The following is a 21,767-nucleotide window of genomic DNA, read 5'->3' on the forward strand; positions in this document are numbered from 1 at the left end:
CTACAACTTTACCACAACTTAGTCAAATTTTCAAATATCGTGCATCCAAACTCTAATTTGTGTCACGTAATACAATAATATGCACTACTTCTTGGCTATGCAATGATGGTCATTCAAAACTACAAGCATGACATTATGAAACATGGGAGATAAAGAGTCCATGATGACTCTTCAAAGAATAAATGATAAAAAATAGACTAGAAAGCAATATGTACAAAAAATTTGAATGCTTATGAAACAAGAAAAGTACCCTTCAAGTACAAGATTATTTATTCTTTCTAATGATAGTGCTTAATTTGCATATTCAATTCACATAATCCTTATCTTGCACCTAAGAAAGAAAAAACACCTGCTTTTTTATGTTTTGGCTTCATCTGTATAACTAAGGGGTCACAAAGAATGCGTACATTTGTGCCCATCATGATGCGATACTCCCTATCTGTTTGATGTTGAAACATTTGAGCAAGTTGTGTATGTAAATCCTCTCCAGTTTCTTCATAGTGCTTTTGTAGTACCTCCTTTGAAGTATCCTTTTTCCATACCTTCACCCACTCTTGATAGTATGCCAGTGGATGTAACTCTTTTTTCCTTTCCTCTTCAAGACTCAACCTGTATGCAACCATCAAAAAATAACTACAATAGTCACTATAAATAGGAACAAGTGTCAAATCACATACCATAGAAAATTATTTCATCCAGTTTATATTGAAAGGCTTTTTTTTCAATTATGTATTGATCCTAAATAGTATGCCAAATCAATGTATTCCTGAAAGTGACAGCTTAAGAATAGTGACAGGAAGCAATTTCATATAAATTATTAGCATTTATTCACGAAAAAAAAGGATTTGATCACTTAGAAATTGATCTAAACCATAATTTTCCCCATTTATAATGTCTTGTTTTAAGCCACTAGTTTTTTTTGTAGTGGTTTTCCTATGACTTTGGTCTCCATATTGAAGTATATTTTAAAGGATACCTCTCAACTTAACTTATTAAAAGAGCATCTTTTATCTACTACAACTTCACCATAACCTAGTCAGTTTTTCACATTTTGCACATCCAAGCTCTATAATGTGTCAAATAATACATTCAAATGCACCTCTTCTTGGCTAAGCAATAATTTTCATTAAAACCTACAAGCATGACATTCAAGAGCGTGAGAGACAAAGGATGTTCTATGACTTCTCCATTCACCTTTTAGTGCTTATTGTTGTACTATTCAACTCAATTTCTTAGTTTATTTGTGGTGTGCCTTCCGAAGATCATATGGGACACTTTGATTTATACTTACTATATTTAGTAAATTGCTTGGATATTTTGCTAATACTTACTACAGTTTTATAAACACGAACAACCCATGCAAATGGGGGCCCCACTTTTTTGCTTGGTAGTTTAGCAACTTGTCCAAACAATCATGCCTTCTGACAAAGAGGCATATCCAAATATAATTGCAACTTCTAATTATTGTGGACCTTTAATTAATTTCTTTTTCATATAATCTTATGCACCACTTTAGAGATTATTATTTGTTGTCCAATGCATATTACTTATTCTAAACATTTAGATAGAATATATTTGTTACTTCTCTTCATAGAGTCACATGCTCACTGCTTTGCCTGGGATGTATGCCCAACATTTCAATTGCTGACATGTACAGTTTCTGTGTATCATCATAGGCTTTCACCAAATTTCTAGTGATACCCTTGTTTGCTACAACATATTCATCAATCCTTGATATCTTATTTTTCTTATTGCTGCATTATATTTTCAATAGGTGGCATCATATTAAATGTGTTGCACTTAATCTTATAAATCACTGTGTAATATTTATGATTTAGACTTTATAAAAAATCCCCAATGGTGAAATATCCCAAATCAATATTTCCTCTGCTGCTGCTATAATGTTTAATTATATAAATTATATATTTCTGTAGATTTTTCTTTGATCTTATAGAGTTAGACAGAAGTTGCAGAAGAATGTTGTTTCTTTTGCATTTTTTAGAATATAGGAATTACAATGAATAATTAACAATAACTGATAAAATAGAAGTGATAGAAATCATATGCAGCAATACATACTAATCTAGAAATAATTCTAAAACCTTACCAATAGAATATGATTTATTTTAGAATCATACCAATACAGATGTGCTTCAAATGAGCTACTATAAAAAATGCCAGGTTGAACCAAAGTGGCCACCTTCCCTAAAAAGCCACTACCTGCAAAGTGTGACTACAATACTAGAAGTCAATCCCCTGCCTTGATCAAACTGTATGCATAAGAACCTTTGAATCTAATCTTGTTGAGGGCTACGTCCCAACAAATCTGCTCTCGGCACTAGGATTTGCGTCCTAGGTGAGGAATGTTCTTCCAAAGCAATGAGGTCCAAAATAGGTAGACAAAATGATAAAAGATACTCACTTTTAGGTTACCCTCACCTTATATCCCCTCTACCAGGAAAATCGAACCCTAAAAGAACCCTAAAGTGGATTTTATTTGAACTTCATAATATAACATTATTTCCCAAATAAAGGCATCCAAATAGAGAGAAATCATTACTTTATTAATGAAAAATACCTCCAAGCATCAAATAAGTTCCGGCAAGTGATAATCAAATAGTAGAGACAAAGTTCTTTCTAATGAACTATCACACATAGGCAAATTGATCCAAATGGAGCCAAAAAACTCCTTATTACTCCAAAATGGCTAAACACTTAGCCCTATTTAAATTATTAAAATGATAACTTAGGAGAATATTTAAATATATTAAAATATTTCCCAAGTAGCCAAGGAACAACCCAAACACCTCTAAAACATGAAACTGAGTTTGTCACCTACCTTTGATTGATGTCAAACAACCTGGGCCAACTGGCAGACACACCCTCAAATCTAGGGATACTCCTAAAAGATAGGGAACACACCTAAATCTCTTGAAATTGAGACCAGGGGGTGATCTCATATAACCTCAACTCTAGAAATGTCACCACCTTCTAAAAGGTAGGAATCTCCTACAATCAAGGAACTGCCTCTTAAAATCAAGGAACTGCTCTCAACTAATCTACTACTACCTATAATACCAAATCCGAATGCTGAAAACCCTGACTGAGTCCCTAATCACCACTACCAAGCTACGAGACTCCATAATAGGCTAACTCTCATGTCACTGCTATACAAAGCTAAAGGGGACATGATAGTCCTCCCCTCTTGAAGATGCTTGCCCAAAAGCAACTGCAAAGTTGGATGTTGTAAAATAGTCTTGCCCTCCCAAGTGGCATCCTCCATAGGGAGACCTCTCTAGCAAATCAAATACTCTCGAATCACCCTACTTCTCAACTAGCATTCCTTCTCATTAAAAATCTCCTCAGGAACCAATGTCAGCTTACCTTCCTCATCCAATGGAGGTAGAACTAGAGATGGTATAATATGTTGTCCCAGTTCCTTTTTTAGACATGACACGTGGAACACATTATGAATCCTACTACCAGATGGTAACTCAATCTCATACGCAACCTCTCCAATAGGCCTCATAACCCTATATGGTCCATAAAAATGAGGCTTGAGCTTCTCAGCTCCACCCCCTTTAAGGGTGCTCTATCGATGAGGTTGTAGTCCTAGGTAAACCATATCCCCCACCTCAAATATCCTTTCAATCCTATGTCAATCAGCGTAGATCTTTTGTTGATTCTATGCCTGCTAAAGATTCTTTCTGAGAGATCTCATGATGTCCTTGTTCTCCTACACCCAATCATGTGCCAAAGGAACCTTGCTATCACTAACCGCCAGATCAACAAAAGATAGAGCATCGTAACCGTAGAGGGCTCTAAATGGAGTCATAGCAAATGACACATGGTACGCAGTATTATAACAATACTCGCCCAAGTGAAACCAACACACCCATGTCCTTTGCTACCTTGACAGATAATTGCGTAAATACCCTTCAACCCATTTATTAACAATCATGGTCTGCCCATCTGTATGTGGGTGGTAGCTGGTACTAGGTGTCAATTTCATACCTGTGACTCTGAAAAGTTCTTGCCAAAAAGAGCTCATTAACCTACTATCCCTGTCACTCACTATGGCCTTGGGAAGACCATGTAGCCTAAACACCTCTCTGAAAAATAAATCTGCTACCTAAGATGTTGTGAAGTTAACTGCAATAGGAAAGAAGTGGGCATATTTAGTCAACCTGTCAACTACCATGTATATGTAGTCCTTCTCTTGTACTCGAGGGAGACCTATAATGAAATGCATGGAGATTTCTGTCCACTTTTGTTTTGGTATGGGTAAGGGCTACAATAAACCAACTGAGTGAGTATGCTCAGACTTATTCTTCTGGCAGGTCATACACTCCCGAACATGATGTAGAATGTCATCCTTAAGACCCTTCCAAGAGAACATGATGTAGAACGTCATCCTTAAGTACCTCCTCCACATGTATGAGATGGTCCTCCCAAGTATGGCTATAAATCAATATATAATCAAAGAATACCAACACTGATTTCCTCAATTTCTTGTTGAAGATGAGGTTCATGCATGATTGGAAGGTGGCTAGTGCATTGCTAAGGCCAAAAGGCATCACCAAGAACTCATAATGTTTGTAGTGGCAGCGGAAAGCAGTCTTGTGTACATCCTCTGATCGTACATGAATCTAATGATAGCCTAAACAAAGATCAATCTTAGAGAAGTAGATAGCCCCATGAAGCTCATTTAACAACTCATCAATGCATGGGATCAGATATCTATTCTTGATTATCTTTTTGTTAAGTGCTTTGTAATCTATACACATCTGCAAGGTCCCATCCTTCTTCTTGACAAGTACTACAGAAGAAGGAAAGGGGTTAGAGCTGGGGTGTATGAAGCCCATGTCTAACAACTCATGAATGGTCTTTTCAATCTCATCCTTGTATGCCCTAGGATAACGATATGGGGTGGTGATCACTAGTTTAGCTCCATCCTCCATTTCTATCCATGCTCAAACCCTCTATCCAGAGGTACACCAGGAGGTATATCACCAAAAACATTGCCATGTCAATCCATTACTGACTGAATATTAATATGAAATGTTTTTCCATCCTAAGGAATAGGTATTTTGGACTTCACAAAACAACGTGTAGCCCAAATCACATCATCATGTCTAATAATAGACTCCATCTTGCGAGAATTCACCTCCTTAGGTCCACCATCTAAAGCTACTCTCAAGATCACCTTCTTCCCACTAGACAGAAACTAACTGCATACGGTGGTGATCAATAATATACCTTCTGATACCTTGTAGCCACTGCATACCTAAAATAATATCATAATCCTCCAAGGGTAGAATATAGAAGTCATCTGTCAAAGTAAAATCCCCCATCTGAATACTAAGTTGTGAGATCCTCCTAGTGCATCCCAAAATTGCACCATCTACAACCTTTACTCCAAAACCCTCAAATATTTTAGATTGCAACCCACATTTCTCAACCAATTTCTAATCAATAAAGTTATGTGTAGCTCCTGTATCGACCAAGCTCATGATTCGCTAGACCTATAATGTACCATTCAGCTGAAAGGTGTGGAATCTAGGATAACTAGATAAGGTAGCCATAGTCACTTTGGCTACCACCAATGACTCTGGCATGTCCAACTCCAACTATGATTGCTCCTAATGAGTCTCCTTGGGATTGTCAGTGTTAATATCAAGTATCTCCTTATCACCATACTCAGATGTCACCTCAATCAAATGAACCTTGCCCTTCCCCATATAGTGCCCAGGCTCCCAAGGTTCTTTGCATGAGAAGTATAGTTTCTTCCTCCTCAAATCATTCTGTGTCTCTAGGTCCATCCTAGGAGGTCTAACTGACTAACCATTCCTTAGCTGTGAGGTGTTGGCCTTCTGTGGAGGCTGTGAATCTCTGAATGGCTTTTTATCTGATGGATAAGTAGGAGTGGTGTCTAGCCTCAATGTCACATCAATAGCATCCTTAAGAGTGGTTGGCTGGAAATTGCAAACCAATCCCTTAAGCTTGTCCTGCAATACCTCAATAAATAGCATCACATTATGCTTTTGGGGCATATCAAGTACCATAATTGCAATGCGTTGGAACTCATTAACATATGCCTCTACATGTCCAGTCTGTTTAAGATGCGCCAACTCTCTATAGTATAGTTCGGTGTACTTCTGGTCAAATCGAGTAATTAGTCGCTTAATGAACTCAACATAGGAATGAATCAAGGTGTGATCCTGGGTAACCAAACCATGGTGCCACCAGTCATAGGCAACTCTATTTAAATGTAATACGGCAAACTATATAGCCTCTCTCTCAGGAATGGGTCATAAGGATAAATAAATGTCTAGCTTGTGTACCCAAGCTCGTGCACTCGAACCACTAGTGCCATCATAAGTAGCCAATGAAATCTTCCCAATAGCTCTACTAAGATCATTGTTCTATTGTGGCCTATTGTCTCTATCTACTTTGAACTTGACCGTATCCTTGTGATGTGAATAATACTGGAGAAGAGGGAAAACATCCCTAACCTCTGGGGGTAGAGCTCTCCACTCAACTGTGGCTTCCATGATGGATTCTAGGAATCCTATCTTGGGTGGATCAACCTGTGGTGGCTGCTCACCAGGTAAAAACTATGGAAGGAAGGGTCTATCTATAGCAAGTATATGAGGTCATTCCTATCTTTGGGAGTGAAGGGAGCTCCCAACCAACATGGGATCTATCACTTCCAACAACTGACACAGATCTATTGTGTCCTTTCCTATCTCTTCACATATCCAACTCCATCCGCTCTAAATTTCCCTGTAACCTCTCAAGCATCTGGACTATTATAGGCTAGGTATTGATGAGAGTCATCATTTATTCTCTTTCATCCTCATTAGTGGTGTTCTTTCTATTTCCTCTATGTTCATCTGCTATAGTATTTCCCTATTCAATTCCAAAACCTTGTTCAAGTTGAGCTCTGTTGCACGTGTAAAATCTGTGTATCTCAGCTCTTGGATGCATAGGTTTGTAATCAAATCCACAGGCTAGCAATATCTAGCTCTGATACTACTGAAATATCCCAAATGGATATTTTCTTTGCAGCTGCTATAATGTTTAATTATATAAATTATATTTTCCTGTAGATTTTTCTTTGATCTTATAGAGCTAGACAAAAGCTGTAGAAGAATGTTGTTTTTATTTGCATTCTTTAGAATATAGGAATTACAATGAATAAATAACAGTAACTGATAAAATAGAAGTGATAGAAATCATATACAGCAATACATACTCATCTAGAAATAATTCTAAAACCTTACCAATAGAATCTGATTTATTTTTAAATTGTACCAATATAGATGTGCTTCAAAGTTCAAACAAGGTTGATGCCAACTGAAAATGGGATCCAAGTGAGCTGCTATAAAGAATGTCAGGCTGAACCAAAGTGGTCGCCTTCCCTAAAAATCCATTGCCTGCAAAGGGTGACTGCAATACTAGAAATCAATCCCCTGCCTTGATCAAACTATATGTAGAAGAACCTTCAAATCTAATCTTGTTGGGGCTACATCCCAACAAATCTACTCTCAGCACTAGAGTTTGCGTCCTAGGTGAGGAATGCTCTTCCAGAGCAATGATGTCCAAAATAGGTTGACAAAATGATAAAAGATACTCACTTTTAGGTTACCATCTCCTTGTATCCACTCTGCAAGGCAAATCAAACCCTGAAAGAACCCTTAAGTGGATTTCGTTTGAACTTTATAATATAACATATTTCCCAAATAAAGGTGTCCAAATAGAGAGAAATCATTACTTTATTAATGAAAAATACCTCCAAGCATAAAATAAGTTTTGGCAAGTGATAATCAAATAGTAGAGAGTGCACTCTTTCCAACAAACTACCACATATAGGAAAATCGATCCAAACAGAGCTAGAAAACTCCTTATTACTCCAAAATGGCTAAACACTTGGCCTTATTTAAATTATTAAAATGCTAACTTAGGAGAATATTTAAATATATTAAAATATTTCCCAAGTAGCCAAGGAACAACCCAAACACCTCCAAAATATGAAACTGAGTTTGTCACCTGCCTGTGACTGATACCGGACAACCTAGGCCAACTAGCAATCTCACCCTCAAATTTAGGGATACTCCTAAAAAATAGGGAACACACCCAAATCTCATGAAATTGAGACATGTAATGATCCTCCTCCATGCTGGAGCTTTGATTTTTATCTTGTTCATAACACAAGTCATCTTCCTCGCATGTATCATAAAATTCATATAAGAACCATTGTTCGAATTATTTCTAGGATGAGGTGCATTGTGTGGGTAATGATTCATATGCCTGTCTTGCATTATCCTTCAAAGTCCTGGCAACCAATTTCATTACTTGATCTTCAGCACAAATCTCATAGTCTTCTATAAATGTATAGAATGCATCCAAATGTCGAATTGCCGATTCATCCCATTCTCCATGAAATTTTGGTACCAGTTGTGAAAACTTTGGAAATAACCTGCTAAGTTCATAATCAAAATTGCTGAAATCCAATGGCCTAATGCCATCTGGAACAAAAGGCTTTCTCTGAAATGATTGATGCATTTGAAAGACCATCTACAATTTCCTTCTGAGTCTACTCCCTCGGCAGATTCACTAATGATCCAAGCACTCCTTTTATTAAAGTACCAATCACAATACAATAGAGTCACCACCTCCAAATGGAGGACATGAGTAAGCTTTAAGAATCTGAGTTTTTCCTTCTAGTAGAGTATATCTTACCTGTGTCAAAGATTTAAAGAAGACATACAATGCTCTACAAGATACAATCTCCACAAAGCAATTAGATTTATAAAATGATTATGAGATCGAGATCTTCAAGGAAATTAAAATGCACAATATTGAATGTAAAAAACTTATTAATCTAGAATTTCAAATATATCATAGTGTTTTAATAAATTAAATAAAATCTAACTCTTATTGATCTCAAAATCAAAAACTCTTAGGGTTTGTGTTGCAACTCTCCCCAGTAGAGCCGCCAATCTGTTGGTTCCCAAAAATGTAGATTGGAATCCTACGAGCCTTGCCTACTCAATGCTGGGATATCCAATCGGTTAAGGCCAACTTGACAAGATTGATCAATGTGATCCAAATCCCCCGCACTTTCAGCTCTATAAAACTGAGGCAAGTGTACCTGATCCTAGATGAAACACTTAGATCCAAGACACTTAAAACAAATCAATTAGAATGTGAATGCGATGAAAGCTTTCAAAATGACAAGAATTATAGAAAGCTTTAAGATTGCAAATTACGAACTGAGAATGATAAATTAATATATGAGAGTTTATAAATAAAAGTGATTATTATAGGTGGATTACAACAAATGAATATATTAATTTTTCAAAGGAAAGAAATGAAACAATTGCCAGCATATGGATTTTGAATCAAGAGTAAAAGACCAGTGCTTAATTCAATGCGCAATCAAAGTCAATATTATTAGTTGAAACGTACAACTTTATAAATTTTAATATATTAAACTATAAACAATTTTAATAATTCTAATGCGACGGATCAATTATATAAATGCAATTTAAACTAGTCTAAAATGCATTTTAACTCTTGCAGAGACAAATTAGACATAAATACGGAAACAATAAAATATTTCATAATATTAATGTTTATCTAATTTAAAATGCAATAATGACCCAGTCCACTTATCCAAATATTAAAATATTTATAGTAAATAAATTAAAAACATTAATAAAGGACACAACTTAAATATAAATAAATAAAACTCTAATGCAAATAAATTAAATAAATACTTCTTATTGATCCAAAAATAAAATCGTACTGGAGACACTCCTTACAAATGATCTATCCAATATAATTCAACTCAAGAATCGCACAAGAATTTATTCTGTAATTCACCATCCATAGGCTTAGTTCAAAAGGTCATTTTCTTTTCAAATGAAAAATATAATATAACATAAGAGTATAGAATAGGTAAAAAAAAAATTGAAAATATGAATATTGAAGTATACCCCCCAAAGTCTCTATTTTACATCTCATATTGATAAACATCCAAAAGGGGCAACAGTTACTTTTCCAAACATTGAGACCCTTTATAAAAACTAAACATTGTTTAAAGCTTAAAATAACAATTCCCAGTGAATTTAATTACTACTTTAAAATCTTCAACCCTTGGAAGCACTTGTATACCTCAAATAATCATTTTAACAATTATGTAAGCTAAAATATGATTCTCGACGTCACAAAACATTGCAAGACCTCTGGCCAAGACCATGGTGGGAGAAAGAATATCTTCTTAAGCATCAACAATACACTAGTTGCTTGGCCCATTTGCTGATGAACCAGTGTGTAACATATCCCTCGCTTTCAGAGTTTGTGATCCTTATTCACCTGGGTGCTTTGCTCTGCATCTCTGCACGAACCGATTTCCAACGCATACACCTAAAACAAGACACAAGAAAACGTATCAGAAGTAAGCCGCTGGGCAACAATTTATAAAGATTAATACTGTAATGGCTCTCCTCCAGCAAAATTAGTCCACACAGTGACTCCTGAATGTAGGAGACAAAAAATCCTTTTATATGAATGTCATTGCTACAGAAAAACTCTCATATTCTCCCACAGATTCAACCACATCTCCAGATATCTCCATATAAATGGAATTTTCACATGTCCAGAATAAATAACTGGAGAGAAATGACCTTCAGCACCGAAACCACCAGTTTCATCCTCTATTTGAACAAGTGACTCATATTGTGTTCAATTTAATCTCTATTATTGGTGAATTCACTCATCTTGTATCAAGGCTCCATTTTCGCTTTATAAACACAATCTTGTCAAAATATCTTCATGACTGTTATTCTCGTACTCTCAATTCCATTATGCTTTGCTGCTTTAGTAATTGTTCCCATATGAAGACTTTCGATTGCATCCATTTGATAACTGCTACTTGATAATAATATTAATTGTCACTGAGGTGATTAGTGCAGTTAGTCGTGTGTCAACTTGTGTTGAATAAATTTGATTTAGCACATATTGCTGACAAAACTGATCTCTAAGTTTGTCTACTAAATGTTGGAGAAAACATCTCCAATCCTTACATTGTATTATATGTGATGCATTTTTTTTTAGTATCATACAATTTCCCCTGCTTGGACAATCTATGGTTCCATCCTTTAAAACTGAAGATTTTGAAACAGAATGTGGCAGAGCTTCAGCAAGTGCTATGGCATTGGCCAAGAGAGCGAGTTGTGGAGATTCTATTTTAGCTAGGTTCAAATTAGAGTCAAAATTGAACCCTGTTATTAATTTATCCCCTGATAGACATGGCATAGCTCTAGCAAGAATGCCAATATACTTATCAAAAATAATAGTAATGCTATCTATAATGCTTTTGTAATGACCCTGCTCAAATCTGATCCCAAAATGTTGATAAAGGTTCTTTGCATACAAGGGTCATATGACTGGTATAAAATTTCAGTTTGTTTTTATGGCTTTTTCCTTCACTTAGCATCAATAAGGATGCTTGCAAAAAGACTCTAAATTGACTAAACAATGACCTAACATGAATGTGCAACTTATTTTCACAATATTCAATGCATATATGTCGCTGAAACTACTTGCAATATGTAGCTACAACAACTAGTAATTTTGACAAACACTTGGGATGCAAAATTATAACATTATTTATGCCAAAAAGAGAACCTATAGCCAATTGACATTTTTACAAATAGTTGGTATGCAAACTAACTAGCTGATAATAAATGATATTGAATTGCTTAAATGACACCAGCAACTATTATCTCTTTAATTGCAATGAAATTTCTAATACAATGCTCATGAAAGATGGCCAAAACTCTTGGAATTTACATGGATTACAAAATATGATAATGTTGGTATACTGCACACCTACAGCTGAAACTTATAACACCTAAAATGCAATGCTAACATGAATGATAAACAAAGGAACCTAGTTGTAGATGGCTGTAATAATTTTCACCAATCCTACCTTTCCACTTTGCTATTTCGGATTTTCTTTTTTCCTTTTCTTTTTTCAGATTGTTTTTCAGACTACTTTTTTGGACTGCTTTTTCGGATTGTTTTTTCGGATTGTTTTTTCGGATCTACTTTTTCAAACTGCTTTTTCAGAAGAAAAATAAATTTGGACTGCTTTCAAAATCTCAAACCCTCAGGTAGTCTAAGTATACAAATTATGCTCAACTTGAAATGGCTGAATACCACTTCCACTCCTCCAACTAGGGTTGATATCTCACAACCGAAATTGGCACCTTAGAGTCTTCAAACCCTCAGGCAAACCTGCAAGCACTAAAGCTCTTAGCACAATAGATTATTATGCAACTCAAGATCTCAAATGCCCCCCCAAAGGCTCCTTATAAAGAATTCATAATTAACTTCAAGAAATTTCTAGAATAATCTATTGGTTTATTCTTTTAAGTGACTCTTTGATATTTTATTACTTTAGTCAGTTTAATATTAAATTAATTAAATATAAGGTTACTTTTTAATATTTTATTTTTTAATAACTTTATAAGTAATTAATCTAATATATTTTTTCCCCTTTATTTCTTCCCTTTTTAGCCTCTGGGGAAAATTTAAGGCTAAAAAAAATAAGTAGCTAGTGCCTATCAAAAAGGGGACATTACAGCTTTGTCCAATCTACAAATTTATTAATGGAGCCAAGTCTTCCAAAATATCCAAGACCATAGAAATAAATTTGTGTGCACAATTGTCATTTGTAGCGACATTGCTAACATTTATCTCAATCCGTTTTATGTATCCAACTAAAACCTCTTCCATAAATGGTTTTATGAGCTTTATAAGATAAGGACACAATGTTATTCCCTAACCTCCCAGCAAGCTACAATGTCCTACTGCCACTTGCACCCATGCAACAGAAGATTGAAGCCCACCTGCTCGCTCCTTAAAGGATAAGACATGTTTCATAATTAACTGGACAAAATTATCTGTTTCCTTATGTGCCCACAAAACAAGCTCTGATGTGTATGCAGATGCTTCACTGAATATTTCCATAGAATGTTTAGCAACCAATGAAATGATGGAAAATACAACTCATGTCAAGGTTGTCATATAATTTGCAGAGTAAATTCCACAAGAAGGTAACAGATTCTGAATCTTGTTCATAAGGTGCAAGTGATAGGAATTGAGCAATAGAGTGTGTGCATGAGGACCATCTCCAAGTCTACAAAGGCCAGACAATACCTTGTGTAGTTCATTACTACGAATCCTAGGTTGCTTAACAATTTGAACAAACTATTCTGCAAGCCTGCCCTTCCACTTAGAAAGAATAGATTGATATAATGCTAGCAGTGAAGATGAAATGTTTTCTTCTTTCTGAACTAGAAAATATCTATCCTCTTCTTCTAAGACAGACAAAGCCTCCACTTCTTTGTAACTCTTCAGTTGATGCTTTCTTCAAGTCTAACAGTTCTAGGCAAAGATGTCTCATATTTTGCAGAAAGCTTAGGAGGATCTTCTCTGTCTGGAAGAGGATTATACTACACCACAACTGCTCATCATCAGCATCTTTTTCACCAACATTTCTTAAATGGATATTCTAAAAATCAGAGCTCCATTACACCTCATTAATAATAAAAAAACACCAATTTGGTCTTTTAAGAATTTGAAAAACAATTCAATCGACACTTGAACTATTATCTTTGTAAAGACGGCGATTAAAAAAAAAAATAACAAAACTGTATTTGCAAATCTTAGCTAGATTTAGTGAAACATATTGGTTTAAAAAGAACTACTCAAGCCTGGCAAAATTGTGTCCTAGGTAGATTCTAGAAGCAGCATAAACATTTGACTATATGGAACTCCCTCTACAAAGGTTGGACGAAATCAACATAGAAATGTGTTCTCATGAAAAACCATGGTTGCAGAATATCCACAAAATCGACTATTATCATTACTTTTTTGTACATCCCCAAAACCTTAAAATGTTGAGCCTATTGGTGGTCAAGGACCTTGCCTTATCGGTAGGGATCATCTTTTTATATATCTCATTGATCTTTTACATGCATCCTTTTATAATCATGAATCTCACCAATGCCCTAAGAAGTTGGACTTGTTGGTGGTCGAGGATTCTTGCCTTATCGATAGGCATCATATTTTCTATTTCTCATTGATATTTTAAATTCATCCTTTGGTAATCATGGATCTCAGACTATAGAAAATATTGAACATCTTGAAATTAGCATACAGATCATTCCTTATATGGCCTTCTATTTAGAATATTTATAAATCCACTGATGAAGGCAAAAAAATCAGAGACTAAGCCAATTAAGCTAGATCATGGAGTGGTTGACATACTTAACAAGAATAAAGGCATCATTGTAGATGGGATGCCAAGAAGGATACCACCTATGAGGGAGATTAGTCATTGCGTTGATCTCATACCAGGAGCCACATTACCCAAAAAGGCAACTTACAAGCTCACCCCACAACAAAATGAAGATACGGAAAAAGAAATACAAGAGTTACCAATTGTCTTAGCCAAAAAGGAGGAGGGAACTTGGAGATTTTGTACAAACTCGAGCTCTCAACAAGATCACCATAAGGTATAGATTCCTAATGCCAAGAATAGAGGATGGACTTGATTGTTTAGGAGGTACTAGTACTTTTCAAAGATTGATTTAAAAAGTGGATACCATCAAATCAAAATTAGGTCTGGTAATGAGTGGAAAGTAGCCTCCAAAACAAATGAAGGGTGATATGAGTGGAAGGTAATACCCTTTGGCTTGTCCAATGTCCCAATACATTCATGAGGCTAATGAATGAAGTCCTTAAGGAATACAAAGGAAATTTTGTGATAGTATATTCATATGACATCCTAATCTTTAGACCCAGAGAAGAGTATCTAGAGAATTTACACATGGTGTTAAGGAGACTATATGAAGAGAAATAGATGATAAACATGGAAATGTGCACATCCATGCAAGAGGAGCTCATATATCTAAGATTTGTTATTTCCAAAGGCACTTTGAAGATGGATCAAGACAAGGTAGATGCTATTCTCTCTTGGCCTACCCCAAGAACCATTGCAGATATCAGAAGTTTTCATGGGTTAGCCACATTCTATAGAAAGTTTATAAGGGATTTTAGTCTGATTTCTGCAGCTATATAGACACCATTAAAGGAGGAAAAAAGTGCAGGTTCATTTGGACCAAGGAAGCACATGAAGCCTTTGAACTTTTCAAACAAAAGGTAGCTCAACCACCTATCCTTGCAATCTCGATTTTAGTAAGGTTTTTCAAATTGAGTGCACTGCTAGTCATGTCGCCATAGTAGGGATCTTAAGTTAGAAGGGCAAGCCTGAACCATTCTTTAGTGAAAAACTTAATGAGGATAAAATGAGATATTCTTAATATGACTTGGAGATGTATGCGCTAGTCCAATCTCTAAAAAAATGGAAAGACTACCTATTGCCAAGAGAATTTGTTGTATATACTAATAATCAGGCCTTGAGTTTCATCAATGGCCAAGACAAGCTAATTCATAAACATAAGAAATGGGTAGAATCCCTACAAGAAATCACTTTTTCCATCAAACACAACAAAGGAATTGTAAACAAGGTGGTAGATGCATCAAGTAGGGCACTTACTATATCAGAGATTCAACTGAAAAGTATGGGTATGGATGCTTTAAAGGGGTTGTATGTAGTATATGAAGACTTCAAAGAGGTGTAACAGGTATGCAATGATCAAAGTGATAAGTATAATCATGCATTCTCTGATTTTTTGATTCAAGATGAACTCCTATTTAAAGGAGGGTAGCTATGTATCCCTAAATGTTCCAAGAAGATGAATGTCATACAAGAAAAGCATAGTGGAGCTATGTCTGGTCATTTGGACTAGATACAACATTAGAATTGGTGAGACACTATTTTTGGCCTAAACTACAAGTGTATGTTAGAAAATTTGTGGAGGCATGCACCATTTGTCAAAATGCTAAGGGGAGAGCCACCCCTTACCTATTCCTTCAAGAGCATGGGAAAGAGTAAGCATGGATTTTGTGATGGGGTTGCCCAAAACACAAAAAGGATTTGATAGCATTTATGTTGTTGTGGATAGATTCAGTAAAATGGTTCATTTTTTGCCAGGCAGGTCCACTAATAATGCCTCTTATATAGCACACTTGTTTTGCAAAGAGATGGAAAGGATTCATGGATTGCATATGAGCATAGTGTCAAATAGAGATGAGAAACTTGTTGGTCATTTTTGGAGGATTTTATTGAGGAAACTAGTCACCAACCTATCCTTTCAGTTTCATCAGCCTATCACCCACAACCAGATGGGCAAACAGAGGTTATCAATCAGTTCTTATGAAATTTGTTGAGATGCCCTACAAGACAACATGGAGAGAAATGAAACTCCATCCTACCACAGGCATATTTTTCATATAATGATACTGTCAATAGGAGCATAGGAAGTCACCTTTCCAAATTGTTTATGGAATGCATCCAAGAGGAATTAAGAGAAATGTTAGAATTACCTCAAACTGAATCAATTAGTGCAGAGGGAGAAAGGTTTGCAGAAGCGATCTATCAGTGAAGATGGAGAAAGGTTTGCAGAAGCCATTAGGTCAAGTTGCAGCTCCAAAAGTCATCAGATGGATATAAATAGTTGGAAGATCAAAAAAAGAAGAGAAGTTTGAATTGCAATAGGAGATTTGGTGTGGACATACCTGAGAAAGGAAACATTACCAAAAGTTAAGCACACTAAACTGATGCAAAAAAAGGTAGGACTATGTCAGATCCTAGACAAGTATGGCAACAATGCATATGAGATACAACTACCAGTAGACATAAGATATCCCCCATATTCAATGCTTGTGATTTGACAACTTTCAAGGGTGAAGTACTAGAGGATATTTCACAAGAACCACAAGAAGTTGCTAAAGACTTGACTGAGATTCCAAAATCAAAACCACCAAATTTGGAAAAGATCCTAGACACCAAGATGAAAATGAAAAGGAGTAAATAGTACAAGCTATATCTGGTAAAATGGAAAGATAAACCAGGAGCAGAGGTAATTTGGATGGATGAGGACCAAGTCAAGAAGCATGGCACTTCATTGCAGGAGCTCATCTCAAGTGAAATTGAGATCTATTCATCTAGGGAGTATGCTGCAGGGGCACCCATGGAAGGCAAAGACAAAGCATGAAGTCATAAGGAAGTCATAAGTATGTTTGTTTAGCAATAAGTTCTATTTTGTTTGTCATTGCATGTCTGGCATGACTATAAGCCAACATGTGCAAATGACCAAGGATGGACATTAGGTGTCATTTTGGGTTTTTTTTGATGTTTTTGAGTCCTTTGGAGGGTACTACACATGTTGGAATTTGTTCTTTCCTCTCAATCTCAAAATGCTGTCATTTTGACAACTTTTCTGGCAAAATTGCAAAAGTTGCATTTTGCAAAATTGTTGCAACATGGAAGCTCAAGAGTCATTCCACTTGGACAACCATGGGAAGTCACGAATCAGGTGGATATAAGGTCTTGGAGGTCTATTGAAGTCACATACATGTTAGTATGTATAAAATTTGATGTATAGACAAGATTCGATGAATAAAAACACACAGTTTGTAGTCAAATTTGTTGTTGCAATGACTTGTATGAACCTGTACAGATTTTTCAGTGCCCAAAACCAATTGGAATAGGTAGAAGATTGAATTAGCGTCCTTATGCATCAATTTTGAAGATTCAATGTGCTAGGGGTTAAGAGAAAACTAAGATTTTACATCAGTGGGTCCGGTTTTGCACTATTGACTAGGGTTTCATAAAGAATTGTGAATAATTCAAAATTCCACTGTTAGTTTTTATTATTTAACAACCTTTTGGGAAATTCAAGCTAAGGTAGTGTAATTAAGATATAGAACGCCATTTTTGTTTACTTGCAGGGAGGTAGTAGAAATTTAATCCCCTAGGGGGTAATTACAGTAGAGTTTCAACATACACAAACTTGGGAATATGCATAACTTGTAGAGTATGTTGAGTGGGGAACTAAAATCAAGGATTTAGTGTGGTGCTAGAATTCTCTACATGGTCCAAGTGTTAGTTTTGATAAGCATGGTCTATACTTAGGAGTTGCTTCACAAACTAGGGCTAATTAGGCCTATTGCCTTTGTGATTTGTCAATGTTTGGGTACTTATATTGAGAGTCAAGAATTGGCATTTGGGGATCAGTTAGAAGTCCCAAAAGGGTATCTAGAATACCCATTTATTTTGCAAGTCCTTTGGAAAAGTTAGGAGTTAAGGGGCAAAAATAGAGTTGACAAGGCTACTAGGAAGTAGGCAAGTATAGCAAGTTGAGTTGGGAAATCAATTCTAATGGTTGAAATATACCGAGTTATAGGATTCAACAGCAAGCCCACGCCTGCAAAGTCACAAGTGAAGTTGAGTGTGTTTAGAGGGTTGGACCCAATTAGCCTATTTGAAGGCACTTGAGGAGCAAAGTGCAAGTTGATATTTTGAACTTGGTTGGGGGAAGTGGTTCATGGTAGCTTGTGAGTATGATGAAGGCTTATGAGAAGATGGAAGTGAGCTTGTTCAAAAGTACTTTATTGATGTATTGACCCTGTGTTGAAATTCCTTGAGTTGAAGAATGCCTTAAGGAAGGTACCATAGGTGAGTCCCTGCATCACATATCCACTCACATCAACTTGTATAATTGTCCTGAGAAACTTGACCGATCAGAAGGAAGCCCAGTCAACATCCTAATCATGCAACATCCAATAACAGGGGCTATTATAATTAAGTCATCATAGAGATTGAATTTTCAATCAGTGCCAGAGGCATTCATCTTTGATAATAGAGGACAAAATATGACTAGCATAGAAGATTATCAATCATAATAAACTATTTCTCTTTGAACAACATAAAAGGGGGTATACACACACAGAGGCAGAAATCTATAAATTGAGTTCTAGGCATACCCACCACAGCTGCATAAGGGGGATAATAAAAAAGAAATACGACCTCCATCAACATCCACAAAACTATACATCCAATACCTTATACGCATACATTTTACAAAGAGAGAATGCTGAAGATTACCATGTAAAGACAAGAGCATGTATATTATCTGTTCAAGAACTTAAGTACATATAAATATATAGAGAACTGAAGATAAACTATAAAGACAAGAAAAGATATCTCAAGAGCTAACCCATTTTAGAATATTAAAAATAACATAAACAAGTCATTACATTACCAATTATTGAGGACAAGAACAAATACAAGAAATGTCATATCATATTCATGAATTTTAAAGCAGATTCAGTAAGATCCTTAGTAGGGACATTACACAGAAAAACAAACACTAAGTAAAATTGGAAAATAGTAAATGATTTCTCAGTCAAAGACTGTAAAATATATAATAACAAACAAATAGAAATATCATCAAAAAAAATATGTAAGCTCTCTCCTCCATAAAATTAAGGGACTTGGCTGTACAAGATGCAATTTGAACATGAAAAACATATGCCTTTACTTGCAAAGGGATAATTTGATAACAAGCCAATTAATCAGCAAAAATTATTTAAACTCGCAAAGGGGATCCCCAAGATACTTGTAGAAGGATGTCAAATACCAAAAGACTGTTCATAAAAATAAATTTGATTCATTAGGAAGTAGATGGACTGATGATATAAGAAGAAAAAGAACTTGTGCCCCATTATTCTATATCTAATTCAATTTATTAGTAAAGGTGTGCAACATTAACAAAAATATGTATGGTTTTGCTCCAATCAAATCTAGGTCCATGATTAAAAAAGGAAAGATAATTAAGTCTATAGTAGATTACCTTTCATTCTTTAGAGCCCTTTTTCGAGTTCGAGCAAGAGTGGCCTCAACAATCGTTGGTTTCTCCCCAAAATTTTTTATATGTCCAGCATCTGCCATTGCCAGTGCCATGGCCTGTGAATGAGAGCAATTATTTAATTTTGGAAGGATACAAATTTTGTTCTATAACTTAAAAACAATTAATTGCACAGAAAGATGTAATGCACGTCATCTATCATTGCAAGATTGATGAGAATAGTGAAACCTCAAGAAAGGCAGATAATCCACAACTAGCACTAAATTTGTTATGCATGTCAAACATGAAAATAAAAAACTACTTTGCCAAATGAGTTGACAGGACGAATAATCAATTTTTCACTATATTCAGAGCCTAGTTCACTTTCCATTATATAAGGTGTTGTAGTCACACACTACATACCGCATCTCCACTTGGAGGAGTCTTCTTCCATTCTGACCATTGCTCCATTCCTATTGGAGGCTTGCGCCAGTTCCACCATAAATCCTCATTTGGAAGTGGTGGTGTGCATTTTTCTGTTCTTTTACAAAAAAATGGTTGAGGTTCTCCATATTTCCTAGCCAAATCTTCAACATCGACTATCTCCTCATTAGGTTTCAGTTCCTCAATTACATGTGTTGAAGTTTCTTCGTCTTCTTCTTCCAATGAATAATTTTTGAAGATTCTGGTGTAAATTCATTGTCATTAGTTTCTCCAGCTCAAGATTCTGGTGTAAATTCATTGTCAGTAGTTTCTCTAGATGAAGATTCTGGTATTGCTGCATTCTCCCTAGATTTCTTCCTCCTGCTTCCTGGATTTTGACCATTGGATGGTTTTATTGTGTTTTCCAATTTTTCTGAAGCCAAAGGAATTTGTCCACGCCGTGCACGAATAGTTGTGTCTTCAGACCAGAAATCTCTATCAGGTATACCTGGTCGAGCCCCCCTTGTTGGGACAAGCTCACCAGTATTAGAGTCTCTATAGGAATCATATGGTGGGCGCTCATCAGGACTATCTATATCCTGATCTCTGAGGCTCCACCCTACCAACACAATCAGAGTGCTCTTCTTTCTCAAGGGATACAAATTTTTCCCTTCAAATGTAATCGCTGGGATTTTAAATGGTGACAAAAATATGATCTTGTCCTGCAAGTTTCAATGCAAACACTGATTAAAACTATAAATATGTACCAAAAAGAAGCTGAAGGAACTGTTTCAAAATAATGGTGATTCACACCTCCCAAGATTTAAAACTTACAACAGGCTTTGCTTTTGGGAATTTTAAGCCTGAATAATGGGGCAGCTGTGAAATATGCTCCAAAATACCATCTGCAGCAAAGACATGCATTTACTTTTAGTGTACACCCATGAATAATAAATTTATCATCTAAATTTCACTCCACCCATATAGAGCAAGATGTAGATTATAGAAGAATTAGACCTGCATTGTTGTTAAACTTCTTCTGAATAACTATTCTTTAATACCAATTGTTAGAAACAGGAAATAATGAGAGGGGGTCAATGAGTATTTCACAAAATTTAGCTCAAAATTAGATATCTTTAACAACTTTATAACATTTATAAAAAAGTAAACTAACTATGTTGAACATTAAACATAACCATGCAATAAGAGAACTCATAACACCACATTTTGTTAATATTACGAAGTAATTGGTAAATATTTGCTTGTTATTAACATAGACCGAGAGCTCCATTTATACAAAAGAAATGATGTTTCCTTAGGAAACAATTGTAATGAATAGAAAGACTCTATTCTAGGTGAAAGAAAGCTGAAAAAGCTAAAGCTAACTAAATCTTAGAAACATTATAATATTTATAATATGCTTCAAGGGATGCCCCTGAATACAGACAGAGTAACCATAGCAGTGGGAATGGACAAAAGAATTTTCAACAGGGTACACAAAAGAACAATCAA

The 21,767-nt window shown here is 35.6% G+C and overlaps 1 protein-coding gene and 1 pseudogene across 1 annotated transcript; both read right to left on the minus strand.

The window, feature by feature from the left end:
- Positions 1-320: 320 nt before the first annotated feature.
- On the minus strand, positions 321-21,179 carry LOC149545793 (protein PLASTID TRANSCRIPTIONALLY ACTIVE 12, chloroplastic-like). The gene is made up of 5 exons (XM_089793836.1): positions 21,090-21,179; positions 20,556-20,977; positions 20,256-20,511; positions 19,839-19,951; positions 321-609 (listed from the first exon to the last, which is right to left on the minus strand). The coding sequence occupies exons 1-5, from the start codon at positions 21,177-21,179 to the stop codon at positions 321-323; spliced, it is 1,170 nt and encodes a 389-aa protein (XP_089649962.1).
- Positions 10,939-13,572, minus strand: LOC149545794 (exocyst complex component EXO84B-like; annotated as a pseudogene).
- Positions 21,180-21,767: the final 588 nt, after the last annotated feature.

This window comes from Cupressus sempervirens, chromosome 7, assembly GCF_028749045.1.
Source record: "Cupressus sempervirens isolate cs-2001-9-10 chromosome 7, ASM2874904v1, whole genome shotgun sequence".
Classification (NCBI taxonomy): Eukaryota; Viridiplantae; Streptophyta; class Pinopsida; order Cupressales; family Cupressaceae; genus Cupressus; species Cupressus sempervirens.

Excerpts from the sequence above, each read along its gene's own strand:
- LOC149545793 (XM_089793836.1), bottom strand. The coding sequence starts at position 21,179 with ATGCATGTCTTTGCTGCAGATGGTATTTTGGAGCATATTTCACAGCTG. Across the intron at positions 20,978-21,089 it reads TCCCAAAAGCAAAGCCTGTT|GACAAGATCATATTTTTGTC; the intron begins GTAAGTTTTAAA and ends TGAAACTTGCAG. Across the intron at positions 610-19,838 it reads AGGGCTCTAAAGAATGAAAG|GTTGAGTCTTGAAGAGGAAA; the intron begins GTAATCTACTAT and ends GGTTGCATACAG.